Source organism: Mus pahari, chromosome 7 (genome assembly GCF_900095145.1).
Source record: "Mus pahari chromosome 7, PAHARI_EIJ_v1.1, whole genome shotgun sequence".
NCBI lineage: Eukaryota > Metazoa > Chordata > Mammalia > Rodentia > Muridae > Mus > Mus pahari.
Window position 1 is genome coordinate 2,106,229 of NC_034596.1, and position 15,457 is coordinate 2,121,685.

Below are 15,457 nucleotides of genomic sequence, written 5' to 3' on the forward strand. Positions count from 1 at the left end.
TCTCTCCCTCTCTCCCTCTCTCCCTCTCTCCCTCTCCCTCTCCCTCTCCCTGGTTTTATACCAGGCTTCTTGATTTAAAAAATAACAACAAAAGCTACACATTTGTCATTTTTTTCTCCTTGCAATTTTAGGAAGTGGAAATTCTCAGTCCTACTTTAGAGACGGGAACTGAGGCTTACAGTAAGTTTTATGATTTGCTTAAAGTGGAGAAGTCCAACCTTTAACATGTCAAAGTCCAGGTTCCCGACCACCATATATAGTAGCTATAAGTGTCACTGTATACAGACAGGCAAGTGTGGCCTACAATCAAAGGCTACATGCATGCTAAGGTAAATATGAATGTGGAATTACTTGAAACATTAAGGGCACCTTCCCTCAATTTGATTGCACAGTTTTCAAGCCCGAACTTCATAGGTATTACAGTATTAAGAGGTTGACGTGCCTGTCTTCTTGTTTAGCAGTCTCTGTATGTGCATGTCTCCACACTGTTAACCTCTGGTAACATCAGCTTCCAACTCCAGAGATGTGTGTACATGGTGTGTACACATGTTCTGACTCTAAGAGCTGTGTCTCGCCAGGGTCAGGTAAAATGCTTAGCACTGGGTACCTGTTCAGTAATTGAAGGGATGATGGTCCATCTTTCATCTGCCAGCCTCTACTTCTGTGCAGGAAAGGCAGGAAACAGGGGCAGCTTTATTTCTAGGAAATTCACCACCTCAGAGTCCCAGCCTCCTTCCGGGACAGTCTGTGACCAGATACGCTCTAGGCTGAAGAGACTCTCGTGCACACCATGATGGTTGGTAGGAAGAACACCCTGGAGGAGGGCAGAGAGAGGACTTCGGGGCATCCCCAGAGCGTCAGCGCCAATGGCAGCACTGCTTGTGTCTGTTTGTTTACTGATTCGTAGTCGCTCCCATTCAATCCTGCTTTCTGTGCCCCAGAAAGTCAGTGTGTGATGCAGGGGTGCTTGGTCCATGTGCCCTCAGCCAGAAACAGAGCAACTCTGTGGTTAGGAGCCTCATCTTGGTAGTTCTCTACCTCTGAGCTCACCTTTGTGCTCTTTGGACCTTCATCCGGTCCAAATTTGAATGCACCTTCCATTCCTACAGGGACTCAGACTGATGGTATAAAGTACCCTTCTGTACCCTGTAGGCCATCTACTGAAGTCAGGGTCTATGTTTCTCCATCTCTGTAGCCCACACTCTGCAAAGTACTCCAGATCTGGCTCCGAAACTTATCGAGCACATTCTATGTGTCAATAATAACCATCACCTGCATCGACTCAGTGGATCCTGAGACTTTTATCCCCTTGGAGGGGGAGAGCAAAAAAGCATCGCTGAGGTTGTGTAGCTTGCTCTAGGTCACACAGTAAGCACGTGGCAGATCTGGGATTCCATCCCAGGCATCGTGACTCCCTGAGTCAACATCTCAAGGCCACTTTTGGCCTGCCTTTCTGTTTGTTGTTTTGGAGGTGAGGGTTCTTAGCCAGGGCATCAAAAGAACCTCTTTGCCAACTCAGGGGCAGAAGGTGGAATGCTGGTCACCATGGTAACAGAATCAAAGGACTGCACCAGCTGCTGAGCCCTTGGGACAAAAGTTCTACTGCTGGGCAGGAGGAGGCTGGATTAGCATGGGGCAGTGTTTAAGGTACCAGATGCAGTGGGAGGACCTGGAAGAGTACCAGGTGGGTAGTCAGGTCACAGACTCGGGACAGAGCTAGGCGCTTCCCAGGGCAGGAAGGACAGAGGAGAGGAGCTCTTGCCTGAAGTTTGGAGCCTGCCAGGCTGGCAGTGATGTCTCTTGACTTTGCCATACTTGTATCCACATGATTCAGACCAATACTTAACCCTCCTCACCCTATATCTCCTGCCCCAGAGCCTGGGGTTTTGGCTTTGGCTCAGATCGACTCTGCCAGTCCAGGCCACTTTGCCTTTTCCCCATGATATGGCCGGGAGAGTAAGGGCATCGTCCTGCCCTCTGCTATCACCACAGGCCTGGTCCTGAGGGCTTTGGTGTCATCACTTCTTCAACAGTACAATGAGAGAGCACCCCTTTCCTCTCTGAGGCGTCATGCTCTTCCGGGGGCTGGTGGGTGGGGCAGGACTGGACCGACTGTCAGTCTCCTCTCCAGGGGTGTGGGGCAGGACTGGACCGAGTGTCAGTCTCCTCTCTGATACTGGACCGAGTGTCATCAGTCTCCTCTCTGCTTTGTTGCAGGCTCTGACCTTCCTGACAAGAAATGAGATTCTGTGGTGAGTAAAGACCCTGGTCCTCTTCCCTTTCCCCAAGCTGGAGTCATTCCTACTATGGTTTCACTCTGGCCCTGGGGTGTAATCCCTTCTCAGAACCACACAGACAGCCCCAAGGCAACATCTGGGATGGACAGAAGTCATGAGAGTCCACTGGAGCAGAAGGAGATATCAGACTCAGGCTACGGTGCTGCTACTACCAACGAAGGCAGAGGCTCTTCGTAGATGCTGGGACTTCTTGGGGCAGTGAGGAAAATGAAGAAAGGCTTAGACTGTGTAGGCTGAGCCTACTGGGGCCACTCACTGGTCCAGTGAAGCTGGAAGCGTCATGCATACTCATTTGGCTATCTGCCCCATCTCCTTCCTGCCCCTACCTCCAAAGCGTCCTTCCAGGGCTCATTCTGTGTCAGACACAATGGGGGCAGAGAATGTGTCCTCAAGTACGACTCTGCCTTGTGGGAAACCTCTTGGCCAAGGTCCTATTCATCCAGAATGGAGTTGTGACAAATGGCTTTGTAGGGTATGGAATGGGATGACCAAGGTAGATGTACTTGTAGCCAGGTGCTCAACAAAATTGTGTGGTGTGTAAATGAGTGTTCCAGGACACTTCTGGAGGAAGACAGTGAAGATGGAAAAGAGGAGACCACTTAGACACTGTCCTGGACACACACACACACACACACACACACACACACACACCATCCCTGAGCTGACCACCCCCCAAACATCACAAACATTAGACTCTCCAGGCACAATAGGGTAGCTACGTGACAAAGAGCTATGGAGACCAGGAACAGCCTTGAAGTTTTGCTACCTTTCCTTTTAAAAATACTACTTATTTACTTTTTTTCTATACTGGCAACAAAAGCTAGGGTTTCATATGTGCTAGCCAAGGACTCTAGCACTGAGTCACACTGAACTCAGTTTTTTACATAGATGAAAAAAAATGGCAAAACTCCAAGTGAGCTGTATCTTACGACTTCCCTACTGATAGTTTCTAAGAAGTAATGTATGCAGAAAACATAAAACAAGAGGAAAAGAAGCAACATTGAACATGACTAGAACATCCAAACGGGACCACTAAATTCGAAGCAGATGCCCGCACTCTCTCCATGGGCCCTTCTTCCTGACTCAGCTCCTGCTCACCGTCAGTGTACCACCCAGACTCCCGAGAGAATGGTCCATGCGCACACCTTCATGAACCGCTCATCCACTTACAGCACTCGTTGCTTCCTGGGCCTGCATCCTGCTCATTTTGTTCTGTACCTTTTGTCTTTTTTTTTTTTTTTTTTTTTTTTTTTTTTTTTTTTTTTATTTACTTGTCCTCTGTGCCTGTTTTAGATTAAGTATATAGAAAGCCACCCATCCTTCCTCAATGACTCTGGGTCTTTCCTTTGCTTTCATGAACTGTAATTTAATACCAGACCCTGTTGTGCATANCCTGCTCACCGTCAGTGTACCACCCAGACTCCCGAGAGAATGGTCCATGCGCACACCTTCATGAACCGCTCATCCACTTACAGCACTCGTTGCTTTATGGGCCTGCATCCCGATCTTCTTGTGCTGCAACTTTTTTTTTTTTTTTTTTTTTTTTTTTTTTACTTGTCCTCTTTGCCAGTTTTAGATGAAGTATATAGAAAGCCACCCATCCTTCCTCAATGACTCTGGGTCTTTCCTTTGCTTTCATGAACTGTAATTTAATACCAGACCCTGTTGTGCATACTTAGCCTGTTTGGTGGTTGTGATGATGGTGGTGAGGACTCAGGGAGAGAGAATACGGATGGCACACCTGTTTCCCCCAAAGCGTTCTTCCTCCGATTTTCCTTTGCTTTGGGCTAGCCTCCTGGGAACGAGGTTCTTGGAAGCAGGCCATCCTTAGGGCCCCCTCCCACCTGAACTGACCACCCAGGTCTTGAGGTGGCAGCTGTTCACATCCTCTTCCCAGCCTGCTTCCGTCCCCATCAAAGGTGTACATTTTGGTTTGAATGTAAATGTGCCAGCAGCAGGCTCCTTTGTTTGAACACTCGACCTCCTGCTGCTGACACTGAGACTATTTTGGGAGGTTATGGAACCTTTAGGGGGTGGGGCCTCACCCACAAGTGGAGGGCTGTAGGGTTATGGAAACTTCTGTTTCCAGACCTCTTTGCTTCCTGATCCACTCGGATTTAACAGACCATGCCATAAGTCCCCAGGACTACAGTTCCCAACATCTCGGCTGCCCCAGCCGCGGTGCTCATCCCCACCAGGAAGGGCTGAACCCCTTTGGAACACGACCCAAACAAGCCCTTCCTCTCAGAAGTTATTTCTATTAGGTGTTCTGTCAGAGCAAGGAGGAAAGCAACTAATACAATGTCTCTGTGTAACTGGCCTGGCAGAAATGAAGATATTCTAATGAGACACCACGCATCTCAATTTATCAGACTATTCAAACAAAGGATCCCAAAGAATGGGGATTTCTCCAGGAGTCTCATGCTCAGAGAAGGAAAAGGTACCAGCCATCAGGTTTCACACAGTTCTAACCACTTGTCAAACCACCTTACAGTCCCAGATAGGTCAGAGAGATAGGTGGGACTCCTCCACCTTGACTGGTACTGCTTAGACATACATATGCACGTATCCTTGGCTCTCCATCTTAACCTTGCCGAAAATGACCTGGACAGTGGCTGGATCCCTTTGTCCCTCTTCCCAATGTGGGCGTGTTGAATAATTCTTTTTCTGCTTTCCACTATTAATTTGGCTCCTTTAATTGGCTTATGAAGGGTGGTGGGTGGCCAAACCTAGCTTGGAGCATAGTAAATGACCCCCAAGTTTGATAACACTTCCTCGTGGAAAAGGCGCAACTTCAGTTGTCCAAATGTTGCTAGGGAAAGCTGTGCATCTGATCGAACCTGTCTCACAAGCTGCTCTCGAAGCTCTTTCTGACCCGCCCTGACTGATGGCTCCATTCCTGAGCACAAGGAGCCATGCCCCACTTTGGGTAGCTCCTGCCAAAAGGCTTCTACTTTGGGGCCATGGAGAAGAGGAATAGGTTAGGTAGGGTGTGTACCCTGCCTAATAAAGACATAGTGGAGGATGTGGTGGCTCAGAACCCACTCTACATCTGTCTCTAGACTTGCATAACTTCAGATGAGATGGACAGGAGCCGGGTAGGGTGGGGGACAGAAACTCCAACATGGCATGATGATACTGAGGAAGGTCCCGCTCCCTCAGTAAAGGTGACACCCCAGCTGGAGGAGATCATAGGCCCAGAAGCAGCTGAACATATGAGTAAGGACCTCAAATAAACAGGGTGCTCAACTGAGGCTGTGGTTCAAAATGAAGAAGTCAGGCTGGCTTGGTCATTCTACTTGCATCATGATGGCTCTAGAAACATTGGTGCTGATTCACCCACCAGAAGGGTGCTACCTTGAGTAGCTGGAGCCTCCATGGAGAACCTTAGAAGTATGATGTTCAAGATTATAAGATTAAATCAGGAAAGCAAAGTGCATGGAGCATCCAGTCAACATGGGAAACAGGGGTACCACTCATGTCTGTTCCCACTACTAAAGGGGAAGTAAAGGCATGCGTTCTGTTTTGTTCTGAAGAAAGAACCCTGCAAGCACAGAAGAGGAAGCCATCGATGGGAAAGGTCAATAGATACATGAGAAGTACCAAGTAGCTCTATAGGATCCTAAAATGGGCTCAGCTGAGGAGAAAGCTGAAAGAATTTGATCCGCAGGCCCAGAGTGACAGACTCAAAACCCAGAAAGGCCCAGGCTGCTTAGAACGCCATGGTGAAGAGTCGGGAGAGAACACAGAGGGGAACTGGGACTCAGGTGAGTCTACCTCTTGCCTGGGACTCACTTGGCATCCCACCATGCTCCGGTGCGAGAGGAGCTCACGGTCTGGGTAAGAGTCGCAGCCAAGCACAGTGAGGAGTAAGGGGGACTTACATTGAAAGTTCAAAGCCTGGCTGTCAGTCTGACTTGGAGGACCTTTCTGTATGTCAACAGGGGACAGAGGATTCTACACCACCATTACATTTCAGAATGCTGAGACAATAGGAAGACCTTCCACAGCGGGAGGAAAGGAAAAATAATACAGAGTGGGTATGGAATCAGAACAGCTTTGGGCTTGCATGAGAAGACGTGGCCCTTTTAAAATTCTTAGGAAAGACATTTCTGATCTAGAAGAAGTTCCTAGCTAGTCTATCAATCATGAGTGTAAGTGGGATAACAATATGTTTACATGCAATTAAATAAAGGGTATACACATATCTGAGACAGCTTTTTGAGGATTTGCTTAGCTAAAATTAGTAATCAAACTCAAAGACTCAGGATCCAGAGAAGAAAGGACCCTACCACATGGATGGAAACGTTAATTACAAGGATGGAGACGAGGAAAAGCTCGAGGAGGACAACAGAAACGGGCCTGGGGAACAATCAGCTTCTTACAGCTCTGCAGAGAGTCTGGTTGATGAACTAATGACAGTCATACTGCAATCTAAGAAAAAGAAAACAAGGCCATGGTTAACTCTGGGAAAAACAAAAGGCTTGCAAGAAAGAGACTGTAATCACGTTACACAAGGGAAACCAGCTGTAAGCAATGCTTGAATAATAAATAAAATATAACAGTAATACGGTAAATACAGAATATCGATTCAGGCGAATTGTTTTAAATTGGGATGTTGGGAAAGGAGATGTATATAGAGAAATAAATCCTCCTCTTAATAGGGGCATGTCGTGAGATAATGCCTATAATGAAACGGCACTGACAAGTTGGTAGCATTAGCGCAGTACTTAGAAGTGTTATATAAATATTAAGAAAAAAACAAGAGAAACAATAAGCTGTTTGTAAAATGCCTCTGGAGAACAGAGTGGGTAAGTGTGGGGTGCAGGGAGTAAGTCATCCTGACTGCAGGCTTTAGAGTGCTTGTTCTCAGCCTGTTGCAGTGTATTGCGTTGGAAAACTAGACTGAGAGCTGCAAGGTACTCCTGGCCTCTGAAGTAAAGATGGTTACACACTCCGATGCACAAGCACAATGCCTGGAAAAGTACGGCACACGCGGCAGACACGCCAGCTTCCCGGGTAACCAGAGTCTCTGACATGGCCATGTTAGGGGTGCATCATGGGTCAAGGAAGAAAACCATGCAATGCTGTAGGCTCGGGAAGTACCTAGCTCACAATGTCTAGGGGAGGCAGGGCCATTGTAAGCTGCTAATGTCAAGCTGGACCAGGCCAAGCCCCATCAGTTTTGAACAGTTTTTCTTAAGGGGTCTCAGTGTTGGCTCAGTTGAATGGTGGTGGTCCGCCAATAAGAACCATGAAGAAATCAATAGCAGGGGTGGGGAGAAGGCAGTGGGTCTGTGTAAGGTGTCTCACCCTCTTCTCCACAGAGAGGCCAGGTCACCAGGTCCTCATATACTGTGACTGGAACCCAGGTCAGCCTGGCACAGGCTGAGCCCTTTGGATGAATCCATGATACTCTGGAATCTCTGGGTTAAGGATGTGTCTGTTGACATGCTGTTCCCAGACCCTGCTCAGGTTGATCCTCCCTCCCTCCCTCCCTCCCTCCCTCCCTCCCCTCCCTCCCTTCCTTCCTGTTGGGGGTCTGACCATAAGGTATCACACAGATAGGCAAATGCTCTGCCAAGCCTCTTATGAAGCCTCTTTTCCTTCTTAGCATCCTGGAGACTCCCAGGTCAGCCTGGCACAGACTTTCTAGTCTCCATCCTCAGTTCTACCCATAGCCACTGGGGTTTCCTGGAGCAACTGAAGCCCCAGCATGCACAGTTTGGCAAGGTTTCTTCCTGGGAGCCAAGAGCCGGGGTTTGAGGCTCAGCTCTGCTGCTTTCTGGCTATAGGACTGGGCCTCAGTTTCCATGTAATAAAACAGTGTGAGCGGATTCAACACCCTGTCAGTGTCACAAAGCCATCATTAGGCCAAGGAGATGCCATGTCCCCGTGGGAGCAATATGTAGCCAGCTCAGGGCTGAGCACAGACAGCTGTTTCCACCACACTACTCACTCCCTGTCTGCAGATGAGGAAACCGGCTCAGAGACAGGCAGTGATTTTCCCAGGGTCACACAGTTTGGAAGCAAAAATATGCATGTTTGGGCTAAAGAAGGGCCATTTATAAATATCTGTAGGGTATACCATAAGACAACAGGCTATTGGCATATGAGGTGGAGAAGCCCAGATAGCTGAGCTCGGGCAGGGACCAGGGGCTTACACTAAATCTCTGATTTTACTCTTACAGGAGAAGCATCCAGAAGCTTGTAGAATCTGTGCAGTTTTCCTGGGCTTGAATAAGAACCCCAAGGTGTAGTGAGGGTACAGACCCATTTACAAATTCCTTGCAGGGTTTTAACAGAGTCCATTTGAGACCCACTAAACTAAAAGGTCTCAGTAGCTTGGGAGGCAGGATGACAGAGATGTACAGACTTTCAGAGTTACAGGTGACTGACTGGAGGGAGCCAGGCAGGGGAGTCACCAAGACTCCCATTTCACAAGGGAAACTGAGTCTGCGGGGTGTGTCATGGCAGGTCCAAGGTCACATGGAGAAGTAGCAATCATCGAGGCCAGTTGGAGTGGGTCTCTCATTTTGGAGCCGGTCTCTCATTTTGGAGCCGGTCTCACGTGGAAGCGAGCCACAGCCAGGCTGCCTGGCTGCTGGAAGGCCCGATGTGTGAGTTTCTCAAATGGCTTTGACTTTTGAGTCCATTAGTGATTAATTCAGAGCTCCATTTCAAGCTGGCTGATCCATATTTGGAGGAGGAGAACACTCTGTGGCAGCTGAGATGCAGCCATGATTCATCTGTGGACAGCTGGTCCCTGGGCCATCTGGGGAAGCACGGAGTCTGGGCAGGGCCCCGTCCAGCACCCTTGCCCAGCCTGGGAATGGGGGCATGGGGCTCTCTCCTGGGGGGATAGTGGACCCTTCAAGGGGAAATAGTGCAACTCAAATCACCCATTTTAGGGTTCAGCCGTCCTCTCTTGTGTCTTCCCAGTTGTACGACCTTGGGCACACTAGGTAAACTCGCCGAGCCTCAGTTTACCCATCCACAAAGTGGTTACCTTCACAACAGGGACTGTTGGGGAGATGCTAGGAGGGACATGTCTGACTGCGTATGCAGAGCACACGGTGTGTGGTCAGGCGTGGTGAGAACTGCGGGTCTTCCCAGTCTCCCTTCTCTGGGCTTCCGGGCAAGGGCTCTGGTGTCTGCAGCTCACACTTTAACGTCCACACCCAGGTGACTTTGGGCAGGCCATCTACTTCCTGTTTTCTCTCTTGTAAAGGTGGGTTCTTGTTACGAAATGGACAGAGAATGGTCTAGCACTTTGTGGGCAGAGACAGGCAGATCTCTCTGAGTTCAAGGCAAGCTTGGTCTACACAGTTTCGTGATAACCAGGGCTACATAGTGAAACGCTGAAAAAAAAAATAAGAAAGAGAGAGGGGGGTGAGAGGGAGATACACTTTTTAGAATTCTCTCCTAACCTCCCCACACATATGCTTTTTGGTTCCCTCTTAATACTTACACGGAACCTCCGGGGACAGTTCAGGCTCTCTCCATACATCTCCAAGCCCTGGTTCACCTCCCGGTTTCCAGGCCCTCCCAAGTAATCACAGAGCGATTGGAAAGAGACTGCCTTCCACTGGGCGGCCAGCAATGGAACCCGTGGTTACAGTCTCTGCTTACATGTTTGGTAGAGGAGGAAAAGGATTCACATGGGTTTGTCTGCCTCATTACTCAGCATCCCAGGAGGACAACGGCAGCATCCTCAGCTGCAGCCCTGCGAGGTGATGGAGGATGGAGAGACACCTCAGACGCTGTGGCTTCTAAACACCAACCCTCCCTGCTCGGGCTGAGGCGCCACGTGCGGGTTGGAGCTGCTGCTGCTGGCCTCCTGGAAGGACAAACTCCGCTAAGAGCTGTGCTGACGTTGTGAGCACAGGGGAGATGAACCTTGACTGTTCTCTCGTGGCCTCTAGACTGTGCTGGGGCTTCTTCGGGGCTAAAGCCCATTTGGAAGGTTGGAACCAAGCAAGCCGGCGGCAGGTGCTGAGCCCAGCCTCCCAGGGCGCCCAGCTGGGACACTGTGGACAAACAGAACCTCGGCTTGCTTTTCCTCCACTTGTCCATGGCTGAGAGTCACAGGCTTTTCCTCATCAGTGAGCTGTGACAAGATGACTGTCTAAAATGGGAGCAGAAGATGGCTCTGCATTCTCTGTCATTGGGCACTTGGCATGGGCTCCTCCTTTCCCCCGACTCTAGTCAGAGAATCACCCCTGAATTCTTCACTTAGTCACATGGCACTAAATGCCACTGACTAAAATGCATCTGAGTTTTTCTGGTGGGGCTGTCAGTGGAGGGACTGTGAGTTATCCACTCCAGAGTGTGAATTAAATTGCTTGCTCCCGGCACTCGGCGGAGATTAGATGCTAGAGAAAGGAAAATAGAGAGGGAGTAGAGGAAAGGCGGATAATGTTGAAGCTTGAGGAGGATGATAAAAGAGGCTGGAGGGCAGGGGGATGACTTAGCAAGTAAGGTGTCTGCTACCGAGCCTGGAAGGCGAGTTGGAAAAGCAGACATACATGGTAGGAAGGGTAAGCTCCTGAGAGCTGTCTTTGACATCCATGAGCACACAACGGCATGTGCTCATGTTGGGGGGCATGTGCTTGTGTATGCGTGCTCACTCACATTTACACACATATACTCATGCACACACACTAAATAAAAATGCAATGATAAGGAGGAGGCTGGAAAGAAGGCCCGAGTGAGGGGAGTGGGCTCCCTCCATTATCACCTAGCTTGAAGTTGTGCAGCAGCAGAAGGTACCATGTGTCCTATGCACGGGAGAACAACCCAGAGGAGATAGGGACTTAGGTGTATCCAGATATAAAGAACATGTTTTTAAACATATTATAGTTATACCCTAACATACACACAAGCATGCACATACACATGCGTCTACACACTTCCTTTCACTTACACTGAGCTTGTACCACAAGAGAGGTGATGGTGGCTTTTTATCCAAATGATGAAGTCAAGTCTCAAAAGCATTAACCAAGTTGCCCAAGATCAAACACACGGCATTGCCGGGTCTGCTGTCTGCCCTCACCTCCAGTGCCCACCACAGTCACTGGCCTGTAGTCCCAAGAGCCTGCTGGTGGACAGAGCCTGCTGTCCAGGATAGTGTGAGAAGAACAGCGGCTACGGGGCCTTCTTCTCTCGGCCTGGGGCAGAGTTCCTTCCTATTGTTTGCTCAATGATTATACAGCCATGCAACCCTGTGTCTGTCATTTGCGAAGTTCCCAGGACACCTACAGATGGAGAGAGGGCATGGAAGGGCAAGAGGTTTCCGTGCAGGGCTTCAGTCTGCAGGGACCATTTGCTGCCAGCTGTCTGGCTTGGCTGTCACATTTACCAGCTGTCAGGACATGGATTTGGAACCTGGCTCCTGTGTTCACCGAGTGACATCTTTTCTCCATGCTGAGGATGGAAGTATCTAGATGTTCAACCTAGATGTCTCCATCTGTACCAGAGGGGCTGGAAGGAGCCATGACAGAGTTCCTGGCAGCTCTAACATTCCAGAATGAACCCTGTGGAGTGTGGTCCATGTGACACACAATAATATAGTCACTCACTTTCCCCCATCCCCACAGCAGTTTTAGAATCCCACATTGACCATGGGAGGATGGAGGGGTGTTTCCGGTTCCATGTCAGTCTATTCTTAGTGGCTTCTCTTAATGAGACATCCCCACACACATGAGCATGGGCTCCATGGCCCCTTTCATTCCCATGTGACCACCATGCCTCTCTTCCTTTTTCTTAGCATCCACGACACCTTCCTGAAGCTCTGCCCCTCAGGCAAGCACTATAAGGAGGCCACACTGACCATGGACCAGGTCAGCTCCCTTCCTGCTCTGAGGGTGAGTCCGGGGTGGGGAGAGGCTGAGGTGGTAACAGTGGTAGAGCGAAGTGGGCCTTCCATGTTGAGTGTTAAAGAATATCGGCTGATGCCCTCACTCCCAGAGGCTCATCAGGACATGGACTTCAAATACCTCTCACTCATGTCTATCTGCCTCCTATCAGACCTAGGCGGACAGGTGTACTGACCATTGCCCTCTCTCAGGTGAGGACAACCCAGCCAGGGCTATGAGAGTCACCCCAGCTGACCCTGTTCATGGGCCTCCCACTCCCATGCCTTCCAGGAACTTCTGAGCCTCATCTCATGATCCAACCTTTGGGGTTCACCATATTCCACTTCTCACTGACCCCAGAGACCCTTGCACCACCTCATCCCTTCTTCTGCTCTTTGTACCCCAACTGGGGTGAGTAGAAATATGTGGGGACCCACACAGGGCCACTGGGACCATCCTTCGGGCCATCTGCCCAGCCTTTGACCCACCCTGTATTTTACTTACACCACTTCAGGAGACTAGGGTTCTTATGGAGGGGCTGGGAGTTTGTGGGTTCTTGTAGAAGTGAGATGTGGATCCTGAAGACTGTCTGCTTGCCTGCCCTTGTCCATTCCTGTGGGTCTCTGTTCCCAGGTGTTTAAAAGGAAGAAAAGCACCCTGATTTCAGCTCTTCCAGTAATTCCTCATCCATCCATCCATCCATCCATCCATCCATCCATCCATCCATCCATCCACATTTCCATCCATCCGTCTATCTGTTCATCTGTCTGCCCATCCTTCCATCAATGGTGTCCACCTCCCCAAGCCAGGGGCTCCCTCAGACATATCCAACCTGCAGCCTGATGGGCCATGAGTGGCCATCAATAGCTTTGAAAGAAATTCCTCACAAAACCCTAAAGGCTCACAAAAATCTTTTCCTAAACCAGTGTGAATTCTTCTTTTTGTTTTAATTTTGAGTTTAATATTTTGGGATCTGTGTGGCTCATGAGAATAAAGTTTGTAGATGACATCATCTGCACACACTTGCTGTGGTTGAATCCTACACTCCATGTTCCCAGAACAGACAGACAGACAGACAGGTGTGCACATGTACATACACACACTCTGTTTTGTGGTAAGACCTCAGTTTCTTCCTATGTAAAATGTGGGGCCCAGTGGGGTAACTTGGAGGCTCCCATCTCCCAGCAGCCTGCAGCTCTCAGCGTGGTCTCATGCCTCTCCGATCCTTAGGAACAGTGGCTTGGGACTATCTTAGTTAGGAAAAGACCCTGCTCTTCCCCAGGGCAGCCTGGCCAGGCCTAGGGGTACACAAGAAAAGGACTCTCTGATACTATGAGGTTTTATTTAAAACATGTCCATGGTTTGTGAGAAGCAGTGTTGGGCAGACAATCACAACCCTCAGGCTTCCTTATGCATCATTTGGACCTTGGCAGAATAGTGATCTGGGTTTTCAGTATTCAGTGAGGGCTCGCCTTCCCTTCTGTCTGGGACAGGAAGGGATCTAAGGGTCAGGCTGCCTCAGAGGTGAGGCCCAGGGACTGGGAGGAAGAACTGGCTGCTGAGTGAAGGTTTTTGTTTTTTAAATCATTCAGCCAATGCTACATGGTCTCCCCTACGTGGCAGTCCAGGCCCTCAGGTGTAGAGAGGGGTGGGAAACCAACATGGAGGGATTGAAATATGGAGAAGGTCAAAGAATAAGAAAGTGTGGACAGATGTAGAGCTGTCCAAGGACTGTGTACATTTTCAACAGTACAAGATATTTGCTACACAAGGAATGAGCTCCCCGCTACCCAAAAGGGCCAAGCAGGGAGTGCCAAGAGGCCCTCAGCAGGCCTGTTCTGGCATATACTTGGTACCGAAGGGAGGCTGGACTAGACGCTCCCTCGGATCCCTAGTTCTGGCTCTGGGGTGGGTCTTGTTCTCTTTGGGATCACACGCCACAGTGTGTCCCAGACTCTTTACTCCAAAGCTGAAGTTTATTTTGAGCAGGGACTAGAGATACCAACCTTCAATTTTTCCAAGTAAGGACATTTTAAAAATTATGTCTCCCATAATCACCATCAATTCACTTTTAAAATTGTTAATTTTAGCCAGGCCTGATAATGCATGCTGTAATCCCAACACTTGGAAGCTGGAAGCAGGGGAATGAGGGGTTCAAGGCCAGGCTGGGCTACATGAAAGCCTATCTCAAAACAACCAAAAATAACTTCATTAAACACACACACATTCACATACACACATACAGACACTCACACACATACACAACACACACATACAGAGACACATACATTCACATACACACACAGACACTCACACACATACACAACATACACATACAGAGACACACACATTCACATACACACACAGACACTCACACACACACACAACACACACATACAAAGACACACACATTCACATATAAACACACAGAGACAAATACAGAGATACACACACATACAGAGACACACACATTCACATAGAGACACATACATACATACATATAGACAGACAGACAGACACACACACACACACACACACACCACACTCATACACACCTTTTGTCTTTATCTCCCACTATTATCAGTTGTCAACAGCCATGTTGCTGGCCTCAGACTGGACCTAAGGCTACACTTGTGTCCTTTCCAGCCTCTGCCCAATCTTGGACAAGCAGAACCTTGCAGCCCAGGAATAGGAGCCTTGTGATTCCCTACCCAGACCTTTTCCGAGACAGGCTTGGAGGGGGGCCTCAGAGAACGTCAGGGACAGGTATGGCTTAGTTAGGGCACTGGGACAATCTCTGAATAATGAAGTTTGGTTTTCTTACTTTGCATTTCATCATGGAAAAAGCAGACCTGTGCTTTAGAGAGCGAGGCATGAGAAGGTTCCGGGTGGTGGAGATAACCGGAAAAGCCTGTGGACAAAGGCGCCTACGGGTTGGGACACCGTGCCCCTTTTCCATGTGGGATTGGTGTTCTGTTTGTCTGCTGTATTTGATGTCTTTAAAAGTCAATTAGCTCAATGTTTCTCTTCCTGTAAATAACCATCTCGCTTTCTGTAAACACTGTGAGTGTGGCATGGCGTGACTCGGGTTTCTGGTTTCCTGGCCCTGTGTCTCTGTGTCACCTGGGATGACTCTGGCAAAGCCTGAGAGAAAATATAGTGGTCTCAAGGAAAAGGGTGGCGCAAAGGCTTGCCCCCTAGCCAGCCTGTCTCCAGTCTCTCTCTGCCCCATCCCCACCCCCACCTACAAAGTGACCTTTTAGATTGTTCTGCTGAAACCTCAGTCCTAGACTTCCTCGTAGA

At 49.1% G+C, this 15,457-nt stretch overlaps 1 protein-coding gene across 1 annotated transcript in view; it reads left to right on the forward strand.

Annotated features, from left to right (window-relative positions):
- The first annotated feature begins 1,578 nt into the window (after window positions 1-1,578).
- The window catches only part of Cib4 (calcium and integrin binding family member 4), a 59,654-nt gene continuing 45,775 nt past the window's right edge, over window positions 1,579-15,457 (forward strand). The window contains exons 1-3 of the mRNA XM_021202535.1: window positions 1,579-1,684; window positions 2,218-2,252; window positions 12,067-12,163. Coding sequence (XP_021058194.1) covers window positions 1,631-1,684; window positions 2,218-2,252; window positions 12,067-12,163 — 186 coding nt within the window. The 5' untranslated portion in view covers window positions 1,579-1,630. The remainder of the gene's footprint in view (window positions 1,685-2,217; window positions 2,253-12,066; window positions 12,164-15,457) is intronic.